This window comes from Pseudorca crassidens, chromosome 1 (assembly GCF_039906515.1).
Source record: "Pseudorca crassidens isolate mPseCra1 chromosome 1, mPseCra1.hap1, whole genome shotgun sequence".
Taxonomy (NCBI): domain Eukaryota; kingdom Metazoa; phylum Chordata; class Mammalia; order Artiodactyla; family Delphinidae; genus Pseudorca; species Pseudorca crassidens.
Genome location: NC_090296.1, coordinates 78804738 through 78832361, shown reverse-complemented (window position 1 = coordinate 78832361; position 27624 = coordinate 78804738). Strand labels below are relative to the sequence as shown.

Below are 27624 nucleotides of genomic sequence, written 5' to 3'. Positions count from 1 at the left end.
TTCTGAAAAAATAAGAATTAGGTGTCTATTACATATCCCCGAATATATTGTCTCAGGCGCAGGCCGGGTGTTTTAAAATACACGATAAAAAGTATTTTCCTCCAAAATATGGCTAAGAAGGAGCAAGTGTAACTCGTCTTTTCGTGTTTCTTAGTTTTGCCCGCCACACCCTTCGTGGTCCCGCCCTTTTGCCCTTAACTCACTAGACAGGCAGTTTCTGGCCACCTTCCGGGGTCCTGATTTTGAAAAGAGGAGCGGGCCAATCAGAGTGTGGAACGTTTTTTGGCGCTGCCGTTTGAGGCTGGACTGGAACAGAAGGTGGGCCGGCCGAGGTGGCTCCGGTTGTCTGTCGAGGCGGTGGGGCGGAGGCATGAGGAGGGACACTTGACTTTCAGTGAGCGCACCCGGATGTGCTGGCCGGGGGCGGCAGGCAGGTTGATGGAGGAGGGAGGGAGCAGCCTGTGAAACGGTGACGGCGGCCACCAGCCCGGGCGGGGACCGGGACTGGAAGAGGCCCCTGAACAGCCGGCTGGTCCGGCGACTGGGCTAGGGTGGGGGACTCGGGGCCGCAGGGACTAACGCCCAGCTGAGTCTGCGGGGGGTGGGGCAGGAGGGGCGAGGAGAAGGGTTGTCTTTACAGTTCGGAGAGAGACGAGGGCAAAGGGAGGTTTGGAGGAAGGTGGCCTGAAATAGTGAGAAGCTGGTAACGGGCGTGGTACAAGGAACCGAAAGGATATGGAAGAAAGAAGGGAGGTCTGTGTAAGTAGCCGAAAGGATTAAGTGACTAGAAAGAATGCCGGTGTAAGTGAAGGAAACGTGAGGTGTGGCTAGGTCAAAGGGCTAAGAGAAGACGGTCGGTGGAGCAAGGAAAAAGCCGTGGAAGTGGCTGGGGTCCGGGGCCGGAAGAGTGCCAGACGTGGCCGGAAGGCAGCGGAGCTGAGCGCAAAACTGAGAGTGTTCGGAAATTGGAAGACTTGGTGGCGAAAGAGGGTCAGGACTCAGATCCCACCTCGGAGAGTGGGCGACGTGTCCGGGATGTGGGATCAGAGGCTGGTGCGGTTGGCCGTTGTACAGCAGCTTCGGGCTGTTTATGGCGTTAAGGTCAAGGGTGGCCGTGGGCAGTGCGATCGCAGGAGACAGGAGACAGCAGCCACGGAAATCGTGGTAAGTTCTGGGGAAAGAGATTTAGGTTAAAAAAGGAGGGGGGCGTATTCCCTACCATCACTTATTACCGGGTCATGCTAAAATGTTCATTCTGTATGGATCCAAAAGAGAATATGTTTAAGTGTGTCAACTTCAGCAACACTGACATTTTGAACTAGATAATTCTTTGGGGGGCATTGGGGTTAGCTGTTCTGTGCATTATAGGATGTTTAGCAGCATCTCTGGGTTCTATGCTCTAGATGCGCATAGCGTGTCCCAATTGTGACAAATAAAAATGTCTCCAGATACTGCTAAGTTATTGTATTTTGAACAAGTTGCACGTGGGAAGGGAGACAAACACTACCCCACCACCACTGTTTGAGTAATGTTTGGAGAGGAACAAGGGGTACCAGTATCTTTTTTAAATGAATCAGTAGATGAGGTGTGACAGTATTAGAAATAGGCTTTAGATAATAACTTTATATTCACGTATTTGAAAAGAACATGCTTGCTGCTTGGCTATATCATATTTTTGAGACATAAAGGTTTTTTTTTTAATTAATGAGTAAATTGAGAAACCACAGTGGAATGATTCAGAAGCTGTTGAATTTTGGGTGGTTGAGGTTAGGGGATTTCGAATGAGATTTTAATATCTCTACAGAATCGTCAAGAATTTCATTGTGAAAAATAAGTTGAATATAAAGCATTTTGTTTTAGATTTACTTGCCTAATTATATGGTGCTTTCTAAATACAGATGAAAACTAAAAATTTCATAACTCTTAATAGTTTATAGTTTCTGAAAGAAAATAAGTACTTGGAGAAGAAAACTGACAAATAATGTATATTCCTCTTAACAGCTTATAAATTCTGGAGAAATTATTTTTGTTGTTTGCAACTTATTGGCAACGTATTTGTTTATATTTAAAAACTAAGGGCTTCCCTGGTGGCGCAGTGGTTGAGAGTCCGCCTGTCGATGCAGGGGACACGGGTTCGTGCCCCGGTCCGGGAAGATCCCACATGCCGCGGAGCGGCTGGGCCCGTGAGCCATGGCCGCTGAGCCTGCGCGTCCGGAGCCTGTGCTCCGCAATGGGAGAGGCCACAACAGTGAGAGGCCCGCGTACCGCAAAAATAAAATAAAATAAAATAAAAAACAAAAAACTAAGTGGTTTCTTCTGATTGTAAAACTGGCTTTCCAAGATCTCAAATATAGTAGGTTTTGTACGTATATGAAAGAATTTGTATGCAGATTTTTTTCTTACCCCTCAAGAAAAACTGACACTTGGCCTTTAGAGTCAGATAGACCTGAGTTTGATTCCTGCTCTACCCCTACCTGGGGTGTGATCTTGGGCTGCTTGTCCTAAGCTTTAGTTTCCTACTCTATAAAATGGGAATGGTATCTCTCGTTGAGTTGTTTAGGGGATTTAAAAAAATTATAAGATCTGTAGATGAGACTAGCACACAATGCCTGTCACATGCCACTAGTTGTTATGATAATCAGAGGTCCTCATCCTAATTGGTAATCATGCTAGAAACCCTAATAAAAATATTCTAATAGAGAAATACAGAAGATCATTGTGTTAACAGGAACGAGATCTAACATGTTAGGTAATTATTTGAATACTAGATTTCTTTGGCTCTTTGGTGTTTGTTATCTAATGATAGTTTTGAGCTCTTTAAGAAACTTGCTAGACATCTTTTTAAAGATGATATTGTAAGTGATGTTCTAATACATAAAATTTTAAAAGCATGTTATTAGTTTTATTTTATGAGATTAAATTATAGCACTTACTTGTGAAGCCAGTTATTGAGCGTAATGAGACTTGAAAAAAAAAAAACCCTGAATTCTGGTTATGTAAGACATTTGTAAACTTACAATCAGCTTCAGCATCTGATTTATTTTTGCATTTTGTTTGGTTGCACAGTATCAAGAAAATTCTGATTTACCCAAATAAGGGGTTGCCCATACTAAGTTTTTTTTTTTCTTTAATTTTTTTTTTGGCTGCACCATGCAGCATGTGGGATCTTAGTTCCCCAACCTGGGATGGAACCTGTGCCCCCTGCCATGAAAGCACGGAGTCTTAACTACTGGACCACCAGGGAAGTCCCCCTAACTTTTTTTTTTTTTAATAGCTCACCTTGAAATAATTGTAACAGCAACAAATATTCTTTGAATGTTTGCTTTGTCAGACACTGATGTTTTACATCTTTTAATTCATTTAATTCTCTCTGCAACTCTGATTTAGGACCTATATAAGGATACTGAGGCACAGACAATGACCGTTTAATCCAGGTCACTCAGCTAATAAGTGGAAGAGCCAGGATTTAAAACTTGGCAGTCCTGCCTCTAGGAGGCTCCTCACTTAAGCACTATGCTACACAGTCTTTTCTATATTCGTCAGTTAAATTGAGCCAGCTACTTGAAAAAGGACTGGTAAGATTTTGTCAAATCATTAAGAATACTGAATGATTTTGGCTGCACCGTGGTTTGCGGGATCTTAGTTCCCCAACCAGGGATGGAACCCAGGCTCACAGCAGTGAAAGCGTGGAGTCCTAACCAGTGGACCACCAGAGAATTCCCTGAATGATTTCTTATTATAAATAACAGGTTAAGTAAGGTACTCTTACAACACAAGTGCTTCAAGAGCATTCATGGAGAGCAGATGTATCTAAACTAAATTAAATCACATATGATCTAAACTAAATCACATATGAGTGATTAGGTATGCCCACTTAATCTAATTTCATATAAGCAGACATATACAGGCTTGAATTTTTTTTTTAATTAATTAATTTATTTTTGGCTGCATTGGGTCTTTGTTGCTGGGCACGTGCTTTCTCTAGTTGCGGCAAGAAGGGGCTACTCTTAGCTGCGGTGTGCAGGCTTCTCATTGCGGTGGCTTCTCTTGTCGCAGAGCACGGGCTCTAGGCGCTCGGGCTTCAGTAGTTGTGGCACGCGGGGTCAGTAGTTGTGGCTCGTGGGTTCTAGAACACAGGCTCAGTAGCTGTGGCGCACAGGCTTAGTTGCTCCACTTGCGGGCATGTGGGATCTTCCCGGACCAGGGCTCGAACCTGTGTCCTCTGCATTGGCAGGCGGATTCTTAACCATTGAGCCACCAGGGAAATCCCTTGAATTTATGTTTAAGTCCAAGGCAAAGCTACAACCTTCTTAATCAGTGACTCGTTTTTAAGAAGTTTGAATATATGCCCAAAGATAGTGGCAGATTCTTTATTCAGAGGTGTGCACAAACACTCAAGTTAACCAACATACAAATGTGCTCTTGGGATCTTCAAATGTATTAAAATTTGAATGCGAGTAATACATTCCACTCTGACTTTTTAAAATTGGTTTTGAAAGTACGACGTGAAATTTAAATTGTTTGCAGAATCCCTTCCTTGGATACCTCAGAACAGTTTGATTAGTACTCTCCCATAGAGTGTGGAAAAGATAATCAGGTATAAAAGGAACCACCCTGATATAATTTTAGGAAGTACTGAGTGACAGGAATTACTGTTATAGGCCAATTTGGCCTTTTCAAGTTAGTATTTATAAGGTGACCAACAGAAAGTTTAAGGTCAGTATTTATATAGTTACTAAAGGAGCTTGTAGTATTTTCCAGAAATGTTAGCATATTGGGCCAAATTCTGTTTAAGAATTTCCTTACTGAACACTAAAGGGATTGATTTTCTGTTGTGGGATTGGAAACTGAGGGAATTTGCTGCGTTGCTTAAGGGCAATGACTCTATCTTGACCATTTTTGTACTCCCAGCATCTAGCATAATATCTAGTATAAAGTAGTTATTTTTTAACAAATATACTTGATGTAATTGTTTTCTGTGTCTCGACCAATAGTTTATTTCTGCTATCTTGTTTTATTCTGTGAGGTTTTTAATTTGCCTAATGTTTAAGAAAACTTATATTGAGCCTAATATTTGTGTTAGAGTAACTGACTTTGTCGTTTTAGGGTAAAATATTTGGAGTACCTTTTAATGCATTGCCCCAGTCTGTTGTTCCAGAATATGGACATATTCCAAGGTGAGCAAACTTTGAAATGAAGAGTAAATATTTCAAACTGGTATTGGAATGTTTAACAATAAATAGTTGAATGGCGCACAAAATTAGTTGGAACTAGCAAATGATTTTATTTCTCAACTAATGTTAAAAGTTGTTTTTTAAACTTTTGCATATTTTAACTTTTTAATTTGTACTCATTTTCAGGATTGAATTTTAAGGTTTAGTAATAAATAAATGTTAGAAAGCAAATTATTTTTGTTCTAAGGCAGAGTTTTCCGTTCTGTACCGATGTTTTCATTGCTGTTTTGATGATACTCAGTAATATACTAAACTACCAATTCATTTATAATTTTAATATTTTTTATCTTAGAATTGTTGGACAAAAGAATATTTAACTATCGGAGTATTTGTGAATATAAATTATTTAACACTTGAGCTTTTCTGTGTCACTATTTGTAAATAACCTTTTGGACTAACTGCATCAGAAGTTGCTAGGGAAGTTTACGGCTTAAGAAAATAGTTTAAAAATGCGTAGTAGAAAGATACTACCTTAGCTCTTACTAATTCATTTCCCCTCTATCCAAAGTAAGGTTCATTCTGGCTGCTCTAGTCTAATAACTTAGGTTTTTAATTGGTGCATTGTCCAAAAGTATTTGTTGAACACCTTGCTGCCTTAGAACAATTTTCCCTCACTCACCCTATAGATACAGATTCACAATCTTCATGAGGTAACCACTTACTATTTTGCTTTTTAAATGGCCTATGAAAGGTTTTTTTTAATGATGATTTTCAGCGTTTAGAATTGCAGTCATATCTCTAGTAATAATGACTAAATCTTTGTTGTAGTTTCTTTGTCTGCTTTTTTAAAAAGAAAGTTTTTCTGTCAGTTACTCTGCAACATTCAGCCACTATGCACCAGTACAATGCTTTCGTTTACTTGCAGCTGACATCCATTCAAATTTTTTGTTACCAGCTGTTACCTAAGCATCTAAAGCCAGTATTGTTAAAAATTATTCAGTATAAAGAAATTGAGCCCACACCTCTAAATGTGTGAAGGATTGTAAGGACTGGGATGGATATATCTGACTTTCTGACAGGTAATGTTGGTGAGAAAAAAAAAAAGCCTTGCCTTATTTTTGGGCAAATGTAGTTGATGGTAGGTTTTTTAAGCTATGTGTGCTGTGCAAGATCACCTGTGGAGAGAGAATAGGTAAAGAAATGGAGAAGGCCTTAGAGCCCTGGTTGATCCTAGGATGGAGAAGTCTGGCAGAAAAAGAGAAGCCAGAAAAAGTTTGAGAAAGAGCAGTCAGGGAGACAGCAGAAATTCCAAAAGTGTAGTGAAGAAGAGTATTTTCAGGGCCATCACAGAGTGGTCGAGTGTATCAACTGCTGGTAGGACAAGCAAGATAAAGACAGTGAAATGACCATGGATTTGGCAAGGCAGAGGCCATTAGTGATCTTGATGGAGTAATGGGGATGAGTCTGATTGCAGAGGGTTGAGCAAAGACTGGGATATGAAGAAGTGAAGGCAGTAAAAAAAAGACAAATCTTGTGCTCTGAGCTGAAGCAGAGAAATGGATTAAGATTGGCAAGGATCGGGGATGAGCAGGCTCACTGAAGTTGTCATGGGTAAAAAGATGGGCTTTAGAGAAGAATTTAGGAAGCAAGAAGGGAAACTAAAAGTAACCTTCTATCACAGAGATTAAAGGAATTTGTAGCATCAGAGCTGAAAGGGGTGTAGTCTCTGGCAGGAGAATAGGATTTAGTGAGATGTGTGTCTTACCACCTAAAAAGAGTTCTCTCTTTCAGTTTTCTTGTTGATGCTTGCACATCTTTAGAAGAGCATATTCATACAGAAGGGCTTTTTAGGAAATCAGGATCTGTTATTCGTCTAAAAGCACTAAAGGTAAGCATATTCTTGAACTATAATTTTTCATTTGTACCACTTTTTAATTTGGTTTTTAGGATTGAAATATTTAGAACTATTACATGAATTATGGACAGAAATTGAGTTTGCAGAAAGCTTTTTTTCATGGCAGAAGAACCTTTTTCTTTTTTCCAAAATGTATATCATTTATATAATGCTTTTTTTAAAAATTGAGGTATAATTGACAAATACATTTAAGGTGTACAACCTGATGTTTTGATATATGTATATGTTGTGAAATGATTGTCATAATCAAGCTATTTATATTTTATAATGCTTTAAAAGTTTACAGAGTACTTTCAGATTCATGGTCCTTGTTCCTATAATGTACTATATGAAATGAAAATTTTTTTAAATTTTGTTTTTAGCCTTCTAAAGAGAAGTGATAAATACTAAAACAAGAGTTAAGAGAAATTTATTAAAGAAAGCTCTTTAGAGTATAAGAAAGGATACTTTATTTGCATTAAACCCTTAAGCCCCCGAACGCTCAAGATTGTTGTATTTATTTCAGAATAAACTGGATCATGGTGAAAGATGCCTGTCTTCTGCACCTGCTTGTGATATTGCAGGGCTTCTTAAGCAGTTTTTTAGGGAATTGCCAGAGCCCATTCTCCCAGCTGATTTGCATGAAGCACTTTTCAAAGCTCAACAATTAAGAACAGAGGAGAAGAATAAAGCTACATTGTTGCTTTCCTGTCTTATGGCTGACCACACAATTGATATATTAAGATACTTCTTTAACTTTCTCAGGAAAGTTTCTCTTAGGTGAGTAGTAATTAAAAGTTTTGGGAGATGGTAGTTTAATTTCTCAACTAGCTAGATTTACCCTTATGATAAGAAATTAAATTTCATTTGGCATGGAAATTTTTCTTAAAAATACTATATTTTTCCTTACTATAAGAGGTATACCCTGTATCATTTAAAAAAACAATATACCAAATATAATATTTCCTTGCTGTCTTAGGGTTGTCATGGTGGATGCCTTAATGGCTTATTGGTGTTTATAGGCTTCTCAGTCCATTGAATGGCTTCAGATTATTGTGTTTCTAAAATATTTGCGATTTGCTTTTCAAATTTTTCCCTTCTCCCTGCTGTCATTGAGACTGCTGGTTTTAGACATACTTGGCTGCCTTCAGTACTTTGAATTTTCTGTGTGTGGGTTTGAAAAATCAAAGAAATGTGTTCAATTTGTGTGGAAAAACAAAGCGTGAACTCTATGGGTAGCAATGTTTTTATGACATATATTTAAGCACAGAGAGGCTGTGTATTTCTGGTTCTGTCTTATTTCAAGCCAGTCATGTAGATGGGTAGATGAAGGATAACTGTGTCTTGATTTGTGTTTAACTGATAAAATAAGAGGTCTGCAAAATGTGCCCAATATGTTATTTTAACTCTGTATTTTTATCTTTAGCTCCATCTCATAAAACCTTTTTTCCTTTAAGGTGCAGTGAGAATAAGATGGATAGCAGCAATCTTGCTGTGATATTTGCACCAAATCTTCTTCAGACAAGTGAAGGGCATGAGAAGATGTCTGCTAACACAGAAAAAAAGCTACGATTACAGGCTGCAGTAGTACAAACTCTTATTGATTATGCATCAGATATTGGTAAGATGTAGTTGCATTATTAAATAATGGGATTTGTTTAAATGAGGGAGATCCCAGCTTTTTCTAAGTGAACTATGAAGACAACTGTTAGAAAGTGGCTATATACTATTGCAATGTTTTGAGGGGGAGTAGAGGAACCATCTTAATTGTGAACATTTTCATTTAGGACATGTTCCAGATTTTATCCTAGAAAAGATACCAGCTATGTTGGGTATTGATGAACTCTGTGCTACTCCATCACTAGAAGGCTTTGAAGAAGGTGATTATGAAACTCCTGGTGACTGTAAGAGAAAGCGAAGACAAAGTGTAGGAGGTAAGCGGTCATGGCAGTCCTGTTTGTGGATGTACAGCAATTTGCTTTTGCCTGAAATGTGTTTGAACATAAAAAAGCATAAGCTATGGTGTATGCCTTTTTGGTGCTTACAGCATAGTTGGAGAGGCATGACATATGCATGTGAAAAATAAAAATGACAATATAATCTAATATTTATGTGCTAGATGTTTAACACAAATATTAACTGCATTCCAGGGAGAAAAGTTCCCTGGTTGTAATGACCAGGGACACTATAAAAAGAAAGTTAAACTGAACCTTCTTGAAGAATGGGTAGAATCTAGGAGAACTGGGTGGAGGGTCAGAATATTTGTATCCTATTCGAGGATGCTATGAAGAAAGATTTGTGTAAACTAGAAGTAATCTATGTCTGTGTCTGTAAGGTAGAAGTAATCTATGTCTGCATGACTTGAGTGGCTCAACCTAGGGATTAGGATGGTATTATGATAAGCTTGAACTCACACTAAAGAATTAGAACATTAAACTGGGTATTGGAGAACCATTGAAGGTTTGGAGAGAGGCATAACATGATTACACTATTTTAGAAAATCATCTGGTTTGGAGAATTGAGACTTGGAGGTAGGGAGAATAGTCAAAAATGTGTGGCAGTAGTCCATGTGTGAGATCATGACTTGAAACAATAATATAAATTAGCAGTATGAACTAAATAATGAAGGAAACATTACCAAGGAAGAATCAAAAAGAACCAAAGTTTCCTCTTGGTGGAATCAATCATGAGACTTCTTAATCTTCTTGATTGGGAAGACAGACTATTCCTCCAGTTGCCTTAGGAAATTTCTTATCTTTTGCGTATCAGAACCAATTTCTGTTAACTGTCCGATGCCTTTTTGAATCTTTTGGCTGATATGATTTTGCCTCCTCCTTGGTTTTTTTTTGCCTCCTTTGTAGATTTCCCTTATGCCTTCTTTGTTCTGTAACAAAGTACTGTACTGTACAGTACAGTACTGTAACAAAGTACCACAAAGTACCACAAATTACCACAAACTGGGTGGCTTAAAACAACCAAAATTTATTGTCTCACAGTTCTGGAAGCTAGAAGTCTGAAATCAAGGTGTTGTCTGGGCCATGTTCCCTCTGAAACCTTTAAGGGAGAATCTTTTCATGCCTCTTCGGGCTTCTGGTGGTGGCTATCGATTCTTGCCATTCTTTGATTTGCAGCTGCATCACTTCAATCTCTGCCTGTGTTGTCATATGGCGAACTCCCTAGGTGTTTCTCTGTGACACCAATCACATTGAATTAGGGCCTACCCTAATGACCTCATCTTTATTTTTTTCTTTTTTTTGAGTGAAAGCAGGTTTATTTTAGAGATACACACTCCACAGACAGAGTGTGGGCCATCTCAGAAGGCAATAGGTAGACTGTCTTGAAGGGCGAGCGGCCCTGAGGTGTGAGGGTCTTAGTTTTTATGGGCTGGTAATTTCATAGGCTAACAAGTGGGAGGAGTATTCTAACTATCTTGGAGGAGGGGTGGGGATTTCCAGGAGTTGGAGTACCACCCACTTTTTTGGCCTCTTATGATCGGCCTCTGAACTGTCAAGGCACCAGTGGGTGTACTAATGACCTCATCTTAACTTGAGTTCATCTGCATAGACCCTAATTCTAAATGAGGTCACATTCACAAGTACTGGGAGTTAGGACTTAAACATATCTTTTTGGAGCACACAATTCAACCCACAAAACTTCCTACCCCAAATTCAGATATTCTTGGATACAGATCATCTTATTACCCTTTTCCCTTTGTGATTTCATTCACTCCTGTAAGTTTCACTTATTGCATCTAAATAGATGAGCACTTAAATCTCTACCACTGTTATCTCACAAATGTCAAACCACTTTAGTAAAAGTCTCTACTAGGCAGACATCACACTTCTGCTTTTCCTTGGTGCTTGAGCTCAGCATTTTGAAATGATCATCTTCACCTTCTTTAAACTGGTTCTTCTCGAATTCTTTTTTCTATTAATGGTACCACCATTCTCTAGTCACAGCTTTAAGCCATAGGTGCCCAACTATTACTTTACCGTCTGTATTCACAGAGTTTTCAGGTTCTGTAAGATTCTATCTGCAGTGTTTACTGCATGTTTACTGTAAGAATTTCCTTCTTGGTCTTTGTGCCTCCTCCTTGAATCTGCCCTGCTTATTGCTGTCAAGGCGATATTCTTAATATATAATTCTAATCATGTATCTCACATGCATACCCTTCAGAAACTTTCATTAATACTGATATCTGTAGCCTGACATTAAAGATCTTTCATAGGATTGCTTTACCATGCCTTTCTACTGTATCCTATCTCTCCTTTATGCAGTCTATACTTTAGTCAAACTGCTTTCTTTATTCATTATTTTTAGACACTTTGTTCTTTTGCTTATACTTTTTGATATAATGTTTTACTTCCATCTACCTCTACTGTTCAAATAATATCCACTTGTCAAAACCCAGCCTAAATGTCTTATCCAGCAAGCTTCCCCACTCCCTTTTAAAAATTTACTGTTTATGTATTTTTATTGATCTGACATTGGTCTATAACATTATTGTAAGTTTCATGTGGACATTAAATTTCGACTTACCTATACACTGTGGTGTGCTCACCACCAAAAGTTTCATTTCTATCCATCACCATACAGTTGACCCCCTTTACGCATTTCGCCCTTCCCACACCTCTCTTTCCCTCTGGTAACCATAACTCAGTTCTCTGTATCTGTGTGTTTATTTTGGTTTATTTGGTTTGTTCATTTATTTTGGTTGTTTTAGTTTGTTTGGGATTTTTATTCCACATATGAGTGGAAGCATGTGGTGTTTGTCTTTGTCTGACTTATTTCACTTAGCATTATACCCTCAAGGTCCACCCATATTGTCACAAATGGCAAGATTTTGTCCTTTTTTATGGCTGAGTAGTATTCATTGTGTATATATATACCACATCTTCTTTATCTATTCATCCATTGATGGACACTTAGGTTGTTTCCTCCCCCTGCCCCATTTTATTTATTTATTTATTTTTAGATCTTTATTGGAGTATAATTGCTTTACAATGGTGTGTTAAGTTTCTGCTTTATAACAAAGAGAATCAGCTATACATATATCCCCATATTTCCTCCCTCTTGCGTCTCCCTCCCACCCTCCCTATCCCACCCCTCTAAGTGGTCACAAAGCACTGAGCTGATCTCCCTGTGCTATGCGGCTGCTTCCCACTAGCTATCTACCTTACATTTGGTAGTGTACATATGTCCATGCCTCTCCTTCGCTTTGTCACAGCTTACCCTTCCCCCTCCCCATATCCTCAAGTCCATTTTCTAGTAGGTTTGTGTCTTTATTCCTGTCTTACCCCTAGGTTCTTCATGACATTTTTTTTTTTCTTAAATTCCATATATATGTGTTAGCATATGGTATTTGTCTTTCTCTTTCTGACTTACTTCACTCTGTATGACAGACTCTAGGTCTATCCACCTCATTACAAACAGCTCAATTTCGTTTCTTTTTATGGCTGAGTAATATTCCATTGTATATATGTGCCACATCTTCTTTATCCATTCATCCAATGATGGACACTTAGGTTGTTTCCTTATCGTGGCTATTGAAAATAATTCTGCGGTGAACATAGGGATGCGTGTGTCTTCTCAAATTAGTGTTTTCATACTCTTTGAATAAATACCCTCATATGGAATGGTTGGATCATAAGGTGGTTCTAGTCCTAAATTTTCGAGGAATCTCCATAATGTTTTCCACAGTGGCTGCACCAATTTACATTCCCACCAACAGTGTATGGGGGTTCCATTTTCTCCACACCCTCTCCAACACTTGTTATTTCTTGCCTTTTTGATAATAGCCATTCTAACAGGTGTAAGATGGTATCTCATTGTGGTTTGGATTTTCATTTCCCTAATAATTAGTAATGTTGGACATCTTTTCATGTGCCTGTTGGCCATCTTTGTCATAAATTAATTGTCCATATATGTATGGATTTATTTCTGGGCTTTGAATTTTGTTCCATTGATATGTGTCTGTTTTTCTGCCAATACCAGGCTGTTTTGAATACTATATAGCTTTGTAATATAATTTGAAATCTGGGAGTGTGATACCTTCAGCTTTGTTCTTTTTTCTCAGGATTGCTTTGGCTTTTCAGGAATTTTTGTGTTTCCATATAAAGTTTAGGATTTTTAATTCTGTTGACATGAAAAATGTCATTGGGATTTTGACAGGGATTGCATTGAGTCTTTAGGTTGCTTTAGGTACTATGGACATTTTAATAGTGTTAATTCTAATAATGTATGAACACAGAGTATCTTTCCATTTCTTTGTGTCTTCTTCAGTTTCTTTCAACAGTGCCTTAGCATTTTCAATGTACAGGTCTTTTACTTCCTTGGTTAAATTTGCTCCTAGGTACTTTATTCCTTTTGTTGTGATTGTAAAATGGGATTGTTTTCTTATTATTTCAAATAGGTTTTTAGTGGAGTCTTCAGGGTTTTATATATATATATATATATATATATATATATATATATATATATATATATAAACTATGTCCTCTGCAAATAGTGACAGTTTTACTTCTTCCTTTCAATTTGGATATCTTTTATTTATTTATTTTTTCCTTTTCTGTTTGCTCTGGTTAGGACTTTCCATACTGTATTGAATAAGAGGGGTGAGAGTGGGCATCCTTATCTTCTTCCTGATATTAGAGGGAAAGCGTTCACCTTTTTGCTATTGAGTATAAGGTTGACTGTGGGTTTATCATATATGGCCTTTATTATGTTGAGGTACTTCCCTTTTATACCCATTTTATTGAAAGTTTTTGTCACAGATGGGTGTTGAATCTTGTCAAATGCTTTTTACATCTATTGAGATGATCATATGATTTTTATCTTTCATTTTATTAATGCAGTGTATCATGTTGATTGATTTGCGGGTATTTGATCCTTTTAATGTAGTGTTGTATTCAGTTTGTCAATATTTTGTTGAGGATTTTTGCATCTATGTTCATCAGAGATACTGGCCTATAATTTTCTTTTTTTGCATTGTCTTGCCTGGTTTTGGTGTCAGGGAAATTTGGCCTCATAAAATGAGTTAGCACGTGCTCCCTCCTCTTCAGTCTTTCAGAAGCATTCGAGAAGGATAGGTATTAAATCTGTTTTGAATGTTTGGTAGGATTCACCTGTTTTGTTTTGTTTTTCGCCTTTGATTTCTTGATTGACCCAGTAGTTCAGTAGCATGTTGTTTAGTCTTCACGTATTTCTGATTTTTCAAGCTTTCTTCTTGTAGTTGATTTCTAGTTTCATACCATTATGATCGGAAAAGATGCTTGATATGATATCGGTCTTCTTAAACTTATTGAGACTTGTGTTGCAAGTTATGGTCAATCCATGAGAATGTTCCATGTGCTCTTGAGAAGAATGTGTGCTGCTGTATTTGGATGGAATGTTCTGTATAAATCTATTGAGTTCATCTGGTCTGATGTTTCATTTAAAACTGCTACTTCCTTGTTGACTTTCTTTCTGGATGAACTATCCATTGATGTAAGTGGGGTGTTAAAAGTCCGTACTGTTATCGTGTTGTCAGTTTCTCCCTTTAGGTCTGTTAATACTTGCTTTATATATTTGGGCACTCATATATTAGGTGCATGTATATTAACTGTTGTTTCTTCTTGGTGAATTGTCCCCTTTATCATTATATAATGTCCACCTTTGTCTCTTGTTAACTTTTTTAGCTTGAAGTCATTTTTGTCTAATATGAGTATGGCTATACCCATTTTCTTTTGGCTGCCATTTGCTTGGAGTATCATCTTCCATCCCTTTGCTTTGAGCCTATGTTTGTCTTTAGATCTGAAGTAAGTCTCCTGGAGGCAGCATATAGTTGGGTCTTGTTTTTTAATCCATCCAGCCACTCTGTCTTTCGATTGGTGAATTCAGTCCATTTACATTTAGGATGATTATTGATAGATGAAGACTTAGTACTGCCATTTTATCTTTTGTTTTCTGACTGTTCTGTATCTCCATTGTTTCTTTTTCTTTGTGTTTCTGTCTGCCATTTTGGTTCGATGGTTTTCTATGATGTTTTTCTCAGTTTTCTCTTTTATGTTCTGTGTCTCTGCTCTAGATTTATATATATATATATATATATATATACACACATATTTTAAATAAATTTATTTATTTTGTTTGTTGATTTTTGGCTGCGTTGGGTCTTCATTGTTGCACAAGGGCTTTCTCTAGTTGTAGCAAGCAGGGGCTACTCTTCGTTGTGGTGCGCGGGCTTCTCATTGCGGTGGCTTCTCTTGTTGCAGAGCACAGGCTCTAGGCATGCAGGCTTCAGTAGTGTGGCATGTGGGCTCTAGAGCGCAGCCTCAGTAGTTGTGGTGCACAGGCTTAGTTACTCTGCAGCATGTGGGATCTTCCCAGACCAGGGCTCGAACCCATGTACCCTTCATTGGCAGGCAGATTCTTAACAACTGCACCACCAGGGAAGTCCCTCTAGATTTATATTTTCTGATTACTATGAGGTTTGTGTAAATTGTCTTACAGATAAAAATCCTTTTTCTGCCAATAGCATCTTACTACCTTCATTTGCCTATATGAGTTTCATCCTTTTCCTTTTACCTTTCTGTTGCCTGAAATTGTCTCTTTATGTTTTGTGTTCTCTACCAAATTGAAGTAGCTATAGTTTTACTGCTTTTTTCCCTTTAACCTTTATTATAGAATTGTTTGACAGCTTATTTTGATATAGAGTTGCAATTTTCTGATTCTGTTTATCATCTTACTCAAAATTTTGTTTACTTTTGCCTTTTTGTTTTCTGGCAGAAGAGTTCCTTCCAGCATTTCTTGTAAGGCAGGTCTAGCACTGATGAAGTCTGTCAGCTTCTGTTCATCTGGGAAACCCTGTATTTCTCCTTCATATCTGAATGATATAGCTGACAGTTTTTATCTTTAAATATATTGAGTATGTCATTCCATTCTTTCCTGGCCTGTTGAGTTTCTTTGGATGGCGCCATTGTCTACCCAGTCATCAAAGTCAGAATTCTAGACGTCCTTATCTGCTCTTTCCTCATTCGCACATCCCACTATCACTTTGATCTCTTAAATACCTTTAATAATGCCTCCATTTCCATAGCTGCTACCTCAGTTAAGACCTTCTTCTCTTGCCTGGCTAATTCCCACTCTTCCTTCAGGTCTCAGCTTAAATACCAGTTCCTCAAGGATACCTCCTCTAACTCCACAGTCTAAATCCATTGTTATATTTGTACTTCACACTATTTACCCATTTGTCAATAGGTATTTATTTCCTTAGTATATTTAATGTTTGTTTCCTCCAATAGAGTAAGTTTTGTAAAGGTCACTGTTTCATATTTTGGCCACTGTTGTATCTTCATTGTGTCTGACACATAATAGGTACAAAATAGATATTTGTTGAATGACTGAATAGCATACTTAGAAGAAACTTTAGCTAGTTTGCCTGTCTCCATCCAAGGAGGCTTACCCCCCAATAAATCTGTCATACTGCTGCAGATTTAGTGATTTTCCTAAAGTGCAGAAATGATGACTTTGTTCCTTTTTGCCTTTGGAGAAGTTCAAGTTCTTCAAAATGATACACAGCCCTGTTCTGCCTAATACACAAGACTTATCTCTTACCGTATCCACTGTTCACTGTTTGCTCTAGCAGTATCAAACTCCTGGTTTCTAGTATACATAAATTCTCTTTTTTCTTACATACCTTTGCATATACTAGTCACCTTGCCTGAATTCTACCTTCCACCCTAATCAACACCTACAAATCCTTCAGAACACTGTCCAGGTTTTATTTCCCTTGCAAAGATTCCTCTCTTAATGCCATTTCTTTCCTTCCTCAAAAGGTAATGATTTCCTCTTCCATACTCTTTCTATACATTATAGATACTTGTTTTACAGTTCATTCTGTATTTATTTATTTGTATGTTTTTTGTTTTTGATGTGGACCATTTTTAAAGTTATGTTTTTAGTTTTTTTGACTGTGAGACATGTGGGATCTTAGCTCCCCGACCTGGGATCGAACCCACACCCCCTGCATTGGAAGGCAAAGTCTTAACCACTGGACCACCAGGGAAGTCTCTCATTCTGTATTTAATGTCTTCCTATTTATCTATTTTTTTTTTTTTTGAGAGATATGGGAGTATAAGAGGGGAATGAAATACAAATATATCCTTTAGTATTTTTCCCCTATTTTGAAATAATTCCTTTTACATGACCTTAAGTGACTTTAAAACATATAAGCTGATATAAACTTAGATGCTAAAAGACCACAAATAGCAATATGAATTATTGATAAAAGTTAGGTAAATGTTGTTATAATTGATTATATGATTATAAATATGCCTTGCATTTCAGATTTTGTTAGTGGAGCATTAAATAAACTTAAATCTAACAGGACACCCTCTATTACACCTCAACAGGAAAGAACTGGTAGGTATTATATATATTTATTTAAGTGGACATTTATATATATTATACAAAAATTAATTACGATAATGATTACCTAACTTATTTTGTTTAATCAATTCCAAATGTAATTTTTAGTGGAGATATTGTACTATAATATTATGACATTGGATATATATATGTAATACATAATATATAATTACATTGGATATAATGAACGTAAAATTGTAGGTATGAATTTATTTTAGTCTATTGTTATATCTTTGATCTTCTGAATCATGTTCTTCCATTTGTAAGTTGGATGATATTGAACATGTGAAAATAAATCTCATTTTTATTTTAGAACCAGAAGTTTATTAATATTTGTTCCAATTTTTTTTTTTTTTTTGGTTTGCTTGTGGCTGAAATTATTCAACCCAGTAATAGAAAATTTGATCACTTGTTTTGTTTTCTAGATTGAAGACATTAACTGGTTAATACTCAGTTATGATGAAAATCAAAAATATTTAGATCAGTTTTTGTTTCAACACCTTGATTATAATTTTTCTTGCCTATTTAATACTCTTTAATGTGAATTATATGCATCTTTTAGTCTATTTGGTGTTGAAGTTACTAAGAGTCTGGCCTCTTTGCAACTTCACTGTTTTTATTTTAAGTAATTGCATAGTGTTAATTTAGTTTTATAATATATATTTGATAATGTTAATGTAAACATATCTCCCCCATTTTTGGTTCTAAGAAATAGCTTTATAAGAAGAAATTATATAAAGTGTTTGTATTTTATCAACTTTGTGGGAGAAAAAACAAGTTTTCTTTTTTTCAGCCCAGCTATCCATTTCACCAATGATTCTTACACCAAATGCTAAGCGTAAACTACCGGTAGATTCCCATGGTTTCTCAAGTAAGAAAAGGAAGTCCATCAAGCACAATTGTAACTTTGAGTTGTTGCCAGGTAATCTCTTCAGTAGCACTTCTACACCAGTATCAGGTAACAAATAGAATTTATATAATTGGGTTATAAACATTAACATGAGTGCCTATTCTGGGCAAAGTGCTATTTCATATTAATATGACCCTTTAGGAGCCAGAGTTTTATTCTCTGTTTTATCAGATCTCTGAATTTTATAAAGTCCCCTAACTTTTAAAATAGACAGTGGTTCAGTATAATTTGTGTGTGTGTGTGTGTGTGTGTGTGTGTGTGTGTTTTAGTGCCATGCCTATTGAAAGTTATGGGTCACTGTGGATAGGATAGCACTTGTGCTCAGGTTTTACGTGATTGAACATCCTAAATTCTACTTTAGTTACTTCTGGATCTGTAGCTGTGGCTGGATTGCTGTCTTTTGTTGAGTTGAGGTCACCAGCGTTTGAGCATCTCTGAATCCAGAGTAGGGGTGTTACCATTGAAGTACCATTGTGGGTTAATTTGGGGGGCAGTATTTTTAAAGTTTTATACTCAAGTGGCTTTTATAAAAAGCCATCCTTATGGCATGGTTTCCACATCCCTTACCAGCCCAGCCATTTTATTCCAAATGAAATACAAGTTCCTAATGTGGCCAACCAGAGCCTTCAGAGAAAAATATAATCATGCTAATTTGAATACCAAATTTTTGTTAGTGTGATCTTGGATTGAGTCGGCTCCTTTAGCATGTGTAGAATACAAGTTGGCTCGTATTAACCTGTGGTCAACCCAAAATGAATTGAAACTCTAAGCCCAGAGTCTTCCATCTCATATTTGTGTCACATTTAGACAAAATGTGAGTAGCCTCTGATTCTTTTAGATTTTCTTTGGTTTCAGACAATGTTAAGAGTTTCAATTTGAATTTGTTAGCTGGGTTATGAGGTTTTCTTCCCAAAAGCCTCTCTTTCGCTTTTGTTATCCGAAAGGTTTACATTTTCCTTGTTTGTTGTATTAAAAAGGTGAACAGAATAGCAACTTGTTCTCTATGGTTCTTCAGGTTCTCTGTGGTTCATTAAAGTGTAATGATAAGAACTCTGAAGCTATGTCTGTAGTTCTATCTGTATTCACAGGCTGGAGACTTAAACTCCTTTAAAGTAACTTAGTGTGTTTTTAGTATTTAAAGGCTTTCTGCTTTGGAGGACTACTTCCAAGTGACAGATGTGAATCATAGTTCTACCTGCCTTTGTTTATTAGCAATACATCATCTTCCCCAAGAAATGAACCTGCAGATTCCTTCTCTCCAAGTTCCCCAAAAATAGATTAAACATTATGTTACTGTAACATTAGCGAAACTTCTTTTATAAAAAAATTAACAAGTTCAGCATCAGTAATTCTATTATTTTAACTCACCATTTTTCTTTGACCCTTTCTCAGCCACAATTCAGTAAATTGCATCTGCAAAATTGAAAATGAGTTGGTTTCTAAGTTTGGATTATAACAGATATGATGCTTTTCTTTAATATATGTAGGCAACAAGATTAATCTACAATCCATAGTGTACTTATTTTTAATTTTTTTCTAATATGTGTTGTAACTGTGTGTTATTCCATCTATTCTGACTGTGCCTCCTTGTCACCACTGATATATTTTCAAGATAACTAGACTGCAGCCCTAGAATAAAGCTACCTATGTCACATTGGATATATCATATTGCCTCCAAGCTTTCTTTTTAGCCAAATGCACCCAAAAAGTCACTGTACTGGTTGTATTATTTTCTGGTTTTGTAATTGAAAAAACATGGATATTTCTGTTTGGGGACCTGTGAATTCTTTATCGATACCAATGATAAGTTGAGAGGGTTCATGTTTGTTGAGTGTATCCTGGGCAATATTCAAATACAAATCAAATGTATATGGAGCCTTTGCTCATAACTATTATACTTTTCCCTAATTTTTTATTATAGTTGGTTTCATGGTATAGTGTTAAATAACTTAATCAAAATGAGCTGTTGTAACCTCCAGTTGTTATCATGGAACATGGCAGTAGCCAAGTGGTTAGGTGTATGTTATAGATCATCAGTTTTTGTTTGTTTGCCAAAACTTTTGGACAAATTGCACTCCAGAGTCAGGTAGACAGCAAGTTGGCTAGCAGGTGCATACTGGATACTCAGATACTAAATTGTTTTTCAGTAGTTTATTTTTGATAAGAGCATTAATTAATCTTATGTACCAGGTACTGTGCTAGACATCTTATATACGTTATAGTAATATTTATATTCACCATAGAAGTCCAGTTTTAGAGCCTAAAGCCATTTAGTAAGTGGTGGACAAACTCAAGTCTGTCTCGAAAGCTTGCTCCTTCTCCAATCTACAACAGTGCCCACCCCTCCCTTGTAGTATTAAAAGAGTTTAAAGCAAAACTCTAATATAAAAATAATGTTTAATCTGACCTTTAATTGGTAACTAAAAAGTAAGAAATAGATTTTTTTTTTCAGTTGACTTGGGTTATTTGACCCCTGAAGATTCTAACCAGAAATTATGTGATTTTGTGGTTGTTTAGGGGTGGAAATTAAGACTTCAAATCTAATTGCTATTAATATTTTATACTTTGAAAAGAAAATGAGTATGTGTGGTCTATCACGTGTGGTTATTTTTATAGTTCACTTTGATACAAGCCCAGAAGGGTCATCTCAGAGTTCACTCTCTCCTGTCGCCGTCAATGGAAACCATTTGATCAGTACAGGTGTGCTAAGGCGAAGTAAAAGGCTTGCAAGCAAAAAAGTTTGCAGGTAATTTATCCAGGTTGGATAAAAATTTGGTATATACAGTTAATAAAATATTTTGTGTCTTTCTACTGAGAATCATAATTTTTAAAAATGCACTTTGCCTTTATAGTCTTATTAATCAAGTGCATATCCTCTAGAGAAAGATTCCTAATTTGAATCCATTTTACTTGCTTAAAATCCTATTTTATGTTGATGTGTGTAATTTTTAAATTTCCTTTTAATATAAAAAGCTAGTCTACCCTAATGATTCTCGTTTATAAGTGACTAAACTCTGGTGATAAACAGGAAAGTTTATTTTATAAAATACTTGTATTTTTTATGCAAATACAATGCGTTCCTATATGGTATCTTAAACCTAAAAAATTATTACTCTATTCAATTACTAACAATGTGATTTGCTCTGGACTTTCAAACTTTATTTCGTAGGAATTCCAGTTCTTATGCTATAAACTGATGTTTTTAATTTGACTCTTTCTAGGGTGGAATCAGGAAAAGCAGACTGCTTCTCTCCTAAAATCAGCCGTAAAGAAAAGGTTCGAAGATCTCTTCGTTTGAAATTTAATCTAGGGAAAAGCAGCAAAGATGGAGTAAGTGTCTTTCACCATTTCATTGAAGTTTATATTAGGATAAAGCTGAAGACTTGATGCTAAAAGACTCTCTCAACCCTGCCTCTCTTCCATCTACTGTCCCATTCTCTGCTCTTCTTTATACCAGCCCTTACACTTGAGTTGTTATCTCCAGTTCCTCCTTTTCTATTCTGCTGAAATCAATTCCAGTGAAGCTTTCATCCCCAACACTCACTGAAACAGCTCTCATAAGATCACTCATGAATTGAGCATTGCTCAGACCAGTCCTTGTTAGCCTTGATATGTCAGCAGCATGTAACCTGGCTGATGACTTGCTCCTCTCTGGCATACTTTCTTTCCTTGCTTCAAGGACATGTAGTCTCATGATTTTCTTCCTTCTTTGTCAGTTAATTTTCTAATTCCTTTACATTGGAGTGCCCAAAACTTTGCCCTTGGGTTTTTCTTTTCTCACTCCACTCACTCAGGGTGATCATCAGCTCTAAACATCATGTATATACTTACGACTTATATACTTACGACTTCAAGCTTATATACTTACGACTTGAAGTTTATATCTCTAGCCCCAAATGCTCTCCTGAACAACTTGACTGTTTAACCGACCTACCTACTTGACCTCCCTACTTGGGTGTTGATCCCAAGTAGGGAGGTGTTGACATCTCAAGTGTAACCTGCCCCAAATAGAGCTCCCAAGATGCACTTCTCCACTGTTGGTATTTCTCCACTCCTCCCCGTCTCCTCCACCCACACTTCTATTCTACCTGTAGTCTTCACCATCTCACTTATGGCAACTCATTCTTCTAATCACTTAGGCCAAAAACCATGCAGGCATTCTTTTTTTTTTTTAACATCTTTATTGGAGTATAATTGCTTTACATTGTTGTGTTAGTTGCTGCTATATAACCAAGTGAATCAGCTATACGTATACATGTATCCCCATATCCCCTCCCTCTTGCGTCTCCCTCCCACCCTCCCTATCCCACCCCTCTAGGTGGTCACAAAGCACTGAGCTGATCTCCCTGTGCTATGCGGCTGCTTCCCACTAGCTATCTATTTTACATTTGGTAGTGTGTATATGTCCATGCCATGTATATGTCCATGCTTTCTCACTTCGTCCCAGCTTACACTTTCCTCTCCCCAAGGAGAGGAAACGGTCCTCAAGTCCGTTCTCTACATCTGCATCTTTATTCCTGTCTTGCCCCTAGGTTCTTCAGAACCACTTGTTTTTTAGATTCCATATGTATATGTTAGCATATGGTATTTGTTTTTCTCTTTCTTACTTCACTCTGTATGACAGACTCTAGGTCCATCCACCTCACTACAAATAACTCAATTTCGTTTCTTTTTATGGCTGAGTAATACTCCATGGTATATATGTACCACATCTTCTTTATCTATTCACCTGTCCATGGATACTTAGGTGGCTTCCATGTCCTGGCTATTGTAAATAGTGCTGCAGTGAACATTGTGGTACCTGTCTTTTTTTGAATAATGGTTTTCTCTGGGTATATGCCCAGTAGTGGGATTGCTGGACCATATGGTAGTTCTATTTTTAGTTTTTTAAGGAACAACCATACTGTTCTCCATAGTGGCTGTATCAATTTACATTCCCATCAACAGCATGCAGACATTCTTGACCCCTCACTTTCTCTCACATGTACCGTCAAAACCATTAGGGAATCCTGTCTAACTTCTGCTTTCAGTCTATCCAGGCTGACTATTTCTCACCAGTACTACATTTCTAACCTTCTCTAAGTTATGTCATCTGGAACTTGGATTACTACAAGTTCCTACTAGTAGGTCTACCTGCTTCTACCTTGCTGAAGTACTAGAGCCAAAATTATCCTCTAAAAACCAGAGTTAAATCATGTCACTCATGTCACTCCTCAGCTCAGAACCCTTCAGTGACTCCTTGCTTCACTCTGAGGGGAAAAAAAGAGAAGCCAAAGTTCTTACACTGATCTGCAGTGCCCCGCATGATCTGTTCCTGGCCTCCCTCTTGGAGCTCTCCTCCTGCCACCCTCCCTTGCTCTCTCGGCTTCATTCACTTTTGCCTCCTGCAGTTTCTGAAGTGTGCCAGACCTTGCTTCAGCCTTAGAGGCTGCACTGGCATTTTCCTGTTCTGGAATGTTCTTCCCCCTCATACCTTCATGACTGTCGCTCTCATTTTTCTTTACTCACAAATCATCTTCTGTTCACTGTGTTTAAAATTATACCCCACCCTTCACCACTCCGTATCCTCCTTACCCTGCTTTGCTTTTGTCCTTAGCACTTTTCACCTTATATATTGTATATTATACTTTATAGTTTATTGTCTGTCTTCTGGTCTAAATCTGCCCATCAAGAATGTAAATTCCATGAGGTAAGATTTTGTTCTGTTTTTCTGTTTTCTTTCACTCTTGTGAACAGGTACTGGCACAGTCATCACACACACAAAAAGTTTTTTAAGTTAATTTGTGAGGCTGTTTTTATTTTAGATCATAAAATATCCACTAATAGCCAAGTCAAATGCTTATAATTTTCATCAGCATGCATGCAAGTATATTGTGTTTGCTATAAAATTGTTCCTCAATTATATACACACCTTTTAAAATCAGCTGTAGAGGATTTTGATAACTACAAAGTAATATTTTGAATTAACTAGGTTTATTTCTTAACCAAAACTTTTTCATTTTGTTCTGTACAGAATGTGTGTTCTGGTGTCGATAGATCTGAAAATGTTGGTCGACGACTTGCAAATCAACAAAGTTTAAAAAATAGGATTGAATCTGTAAAAACAGGTCTGCTTTTTAGCCCATATATTGATGAAAGATTAACAAAAAAAGGTATATTTACATGATATTATTAGAGTTTTATCCCAAAAGCCTACTTTCGTTGTTTTTTAAAAAATTTTCTTCCCATTTTAGTGAGATATAATTGACATATAACCTTTAGTTGTTTTTAATGATAAAATATATTAAGTAATTTACTATTCTAGAAATTGAAAATTCGTGTTTGAATAATGAAAATATTGGAATTGCAATGTATTTGTCTATGAATAATTGGAGGATCTTTAAAAATGTAAATATAAAGATGTTTGACATATTTATAGGTAAAAATTATCTCTTTTAACACAAATCTAGTTTATCGGAATTAAATGCTTAGTATTTAATTTGTCATGTATTTGAATAACATTTCAAAACTAGGTCAGATATAAATGATTAAAAACACTGAACTGCTTTATTTTAGGTTCAAAAAAGATCAGTAAGTCTGAGGAAAACTTATTAACTCCAGAGCGACTAGGTGGAAGAAATTACCGGATGTCTTGGACAGGACCTAGTAATTCAAGTTTTCAAGAAATAGATGGAAATGAAGCTTCTCCAATAGATGCAGTTCTTGAGGTGGAAAACTCTTCCTTGGAGACCGATATGATGGTTGAAAAGTCACCTGTTAGGTCATATGAGCTTACCCCTTCTAATGTACACAGTAGGCATAATAACAACGTAACTGGCAGCTCTCTTAGTGGGGATGAAAATAACCTGACCACAGAGACTGTGGTGAAAATTCAGAAAGCATTTTCTGAATCTGGAAGTAATCTTCATGCATTGATAAATCACAGGCAGTCGTCATTAACTAATGTAGGGAAAGTAAAATTTAATGAAACATCTTCTATCAAATGTAGCACAGAAAAAAATCTATTTGAAATTAATAATTTCACTGTGATAGAATCCAATGAACACCACACTAGTAAAGATGAAATTAGTTTTTCAGAAAGAGACTTCTCACTACATCAAACTCAAAAATTGGGTAGAGAAGCCCCTATAAAATGTTACTCAACTCAGATGAAGATAGAACTAGAAGACAACATTCATTCGAATATACCAAAAGATTATTTAAGCAAGCAGGAATTGTCCAGTGATGAACAAATAAAGAAACAAGAGTCCCCAAGGGATACACTAAATACTAAATTAAAGGAGAATGAAAATATGATTGAAGAGAACTTACTGAAATGTGCAGCTTCTAGAGAGGACGTGGCTAGCACCTCTTCCTCAGAGCAGATTACGTGTAATAGTGCAAACCTGTCAAAACCTAGGCCTGTGAGAATTGTTAAACAGCAGTCACTGGTGGAAACATGTGATAAAACGGTTTCTGAACATTTACAAATGACAGAGCATGGAAAGGTTTCAGACCACATACAGTGGTTTAACAATCTTTCTTTAAATGAACCAAATAGGACAAAAGTTAAGTCACCTCTTAAGTTTCAGCGTATGCCTGTCCGTCAGTCTGTCAGAAGAATTAATTCTTTGATGTTGTATGGTGGACAACCTCCAAGACATAAACTAGCAAGTCTTGGTGATGCTGCTTCTCCTCTGGTTAAATCAGTGAGCTGTGATAGTGCTCTTCCCTCTCATGTAGAATGTACATCAAAAGATTGCTCTATTCCATGTACCAGATCAAGTCCTAAAGAACAGAAGTCTACATCATGCAAACAGTCGAATGTTGATGCGATTTCAAAATCAAGCATGGAGGTAACTTCTACATCTTTCTCACAAATGAAGAGGCACCCAAACTCTGGAAATGCTTCTCTTGGGTCCACCAGAGTTTGTAAGCAGGAAGTGATATCTAATGGCCAAATTAAGGTTCCCTTGGATGATCTGACAAATCATGATATAGTAAAATCTGTTGTAAATAATGATATGGGCTTTTCTCGTGGCATAAATAACAGGGTCCTTAGAAGACCATCAGATAAAGAGAGGGTCTGGTATAAAGGTTCTCCAAAAAATCCTATTGGAAAAGCTCAACTACTACCAACAAGTAGACCTGTAGACTTGTAATTGGTAAATGTTATACTACTTGTCATTAATGTAAATAAAATTAACAATTGGTGATATGACTTGCAAGGTAATCTACGTGTTAGTTTGTAGCTCAGAATGATTGGTGTGTGATCAATTTTAATTTCATTGCACAAGCAACTTGAATTCTTAAGCTTGTATAAATGATGACTTTGTTTTTCTTAATTATGGCAATATTTAAACTTATTAATTTTATTGTCATCTCTCAAAGCAGAGGTTACACTTTACTTTTTTAAAGAAATTGTTGACTGGGTTTATAAGAAATTAATTTTTGAAAATTGCATGAATTTTATTTTTTAACATGCGATAGAAGAATGGAATGAGTTGTGCCTATTTCCTGTTACTCCTAAATCAGATGAGGTTTCTCTAAGAAATGTCTAACACAGAGAGAGAGAGAGAGAGAAGCCCTGCAAATCTTATTTCCCAAATTCCGTTAATGTTTATTGTCTTTATTAAAGTCCCTAGAAATTAATTTGTTTCAATAGCATCTTAATCCTTTATTCCTTTTGGGTGCAGAGTAATTAGACATATATTGTCTATAGATGTGACAGTGTGTTAACTTGAACTAAGAATAATGGCTAATGCAGAATGACAACTCAAGTGTGCTCATATAGTATGATGCTGCAGAAGTAACTGTGACTTTAAAGCCATACTATGTTTTTTAAAGTTAATTTGCACAAGTACATTTATATCTGTTTTGTCCAATATAGAATTTAAAATGTTTTAAGAGGGAGTAATTAAGCTTGGAAGATTTTAATCAAAGTGATTGCTTATATACAGATGCTTGATTTTAGACTTTGAAATAGTTGATGCACCTCTGTACATTTACCTTGGATTCTTACACTTTGGATTCCTACAGGAGCCTGTGATGGTTTTGTCGTGTGTGTAAATGTTATTTATTTAGCAAAGACATTAAAGATAACTTTCTGGAAAATGACTTGCCTGAGACTCTAATGAAATTCAAAATAACCTTTTAGAATTTGACCCAAATTGTCAAGCAAATCTATCTAAATTTATATTTTAAATTATTAGAAATAACAAATCTTTAAGGAAAGAATAATATCAACAGTAGAGGGTATT

General features: G+C 36.6%; 1 protein-coding gene across 3 annotated transcripts; it reads left to right on the top strand.

The window, feature by feature from the left end:
- The first annotated feature begins 287 nt into the window (after positions 1-287).
- ARHGAP11A (Rho GTPase activating protein 11A) lies at positions 288-27481 on the top strand. 3 transcript variants are annotated; one of them, XM_067742324.1, is made up of 12 exons: positions 288-1164; positions 5107-5177; positions 6966-7062; positions 7595-7848; positions 8532-8689; positions 8856-9002; positions 17395-17469; positions 18269-18433; positions 21002-21131; positions 21607-21715; positions 24399-24537; positions 24941-27481. In XM_067742324.1, the coding sequence occupies exons 1-12, from the start codon at positions 1036-1038 to the stop codon at positions 26524-26526; spliced, it is 3060 nt and encodes a 1019-aa protein (XP_067598425.1). In that variant the 5' UTR covers positions 288-1035; the 3' UTR covers positions 26527-27481. The 3 variants fall into 3 exon arrangements, with proteins under 3 accessions (XP_067598425.1, XP_067598433.1, XP_067598417.1); XM_067742332.1 differs by having other exon boundaries at positions 8526-8689; positions 18269-18397; XM_067742316.1 differs by having other exon boundaries at positions 8526-8689.
- Positions 27482-27624: the final 143 nt, after the last annotated feature.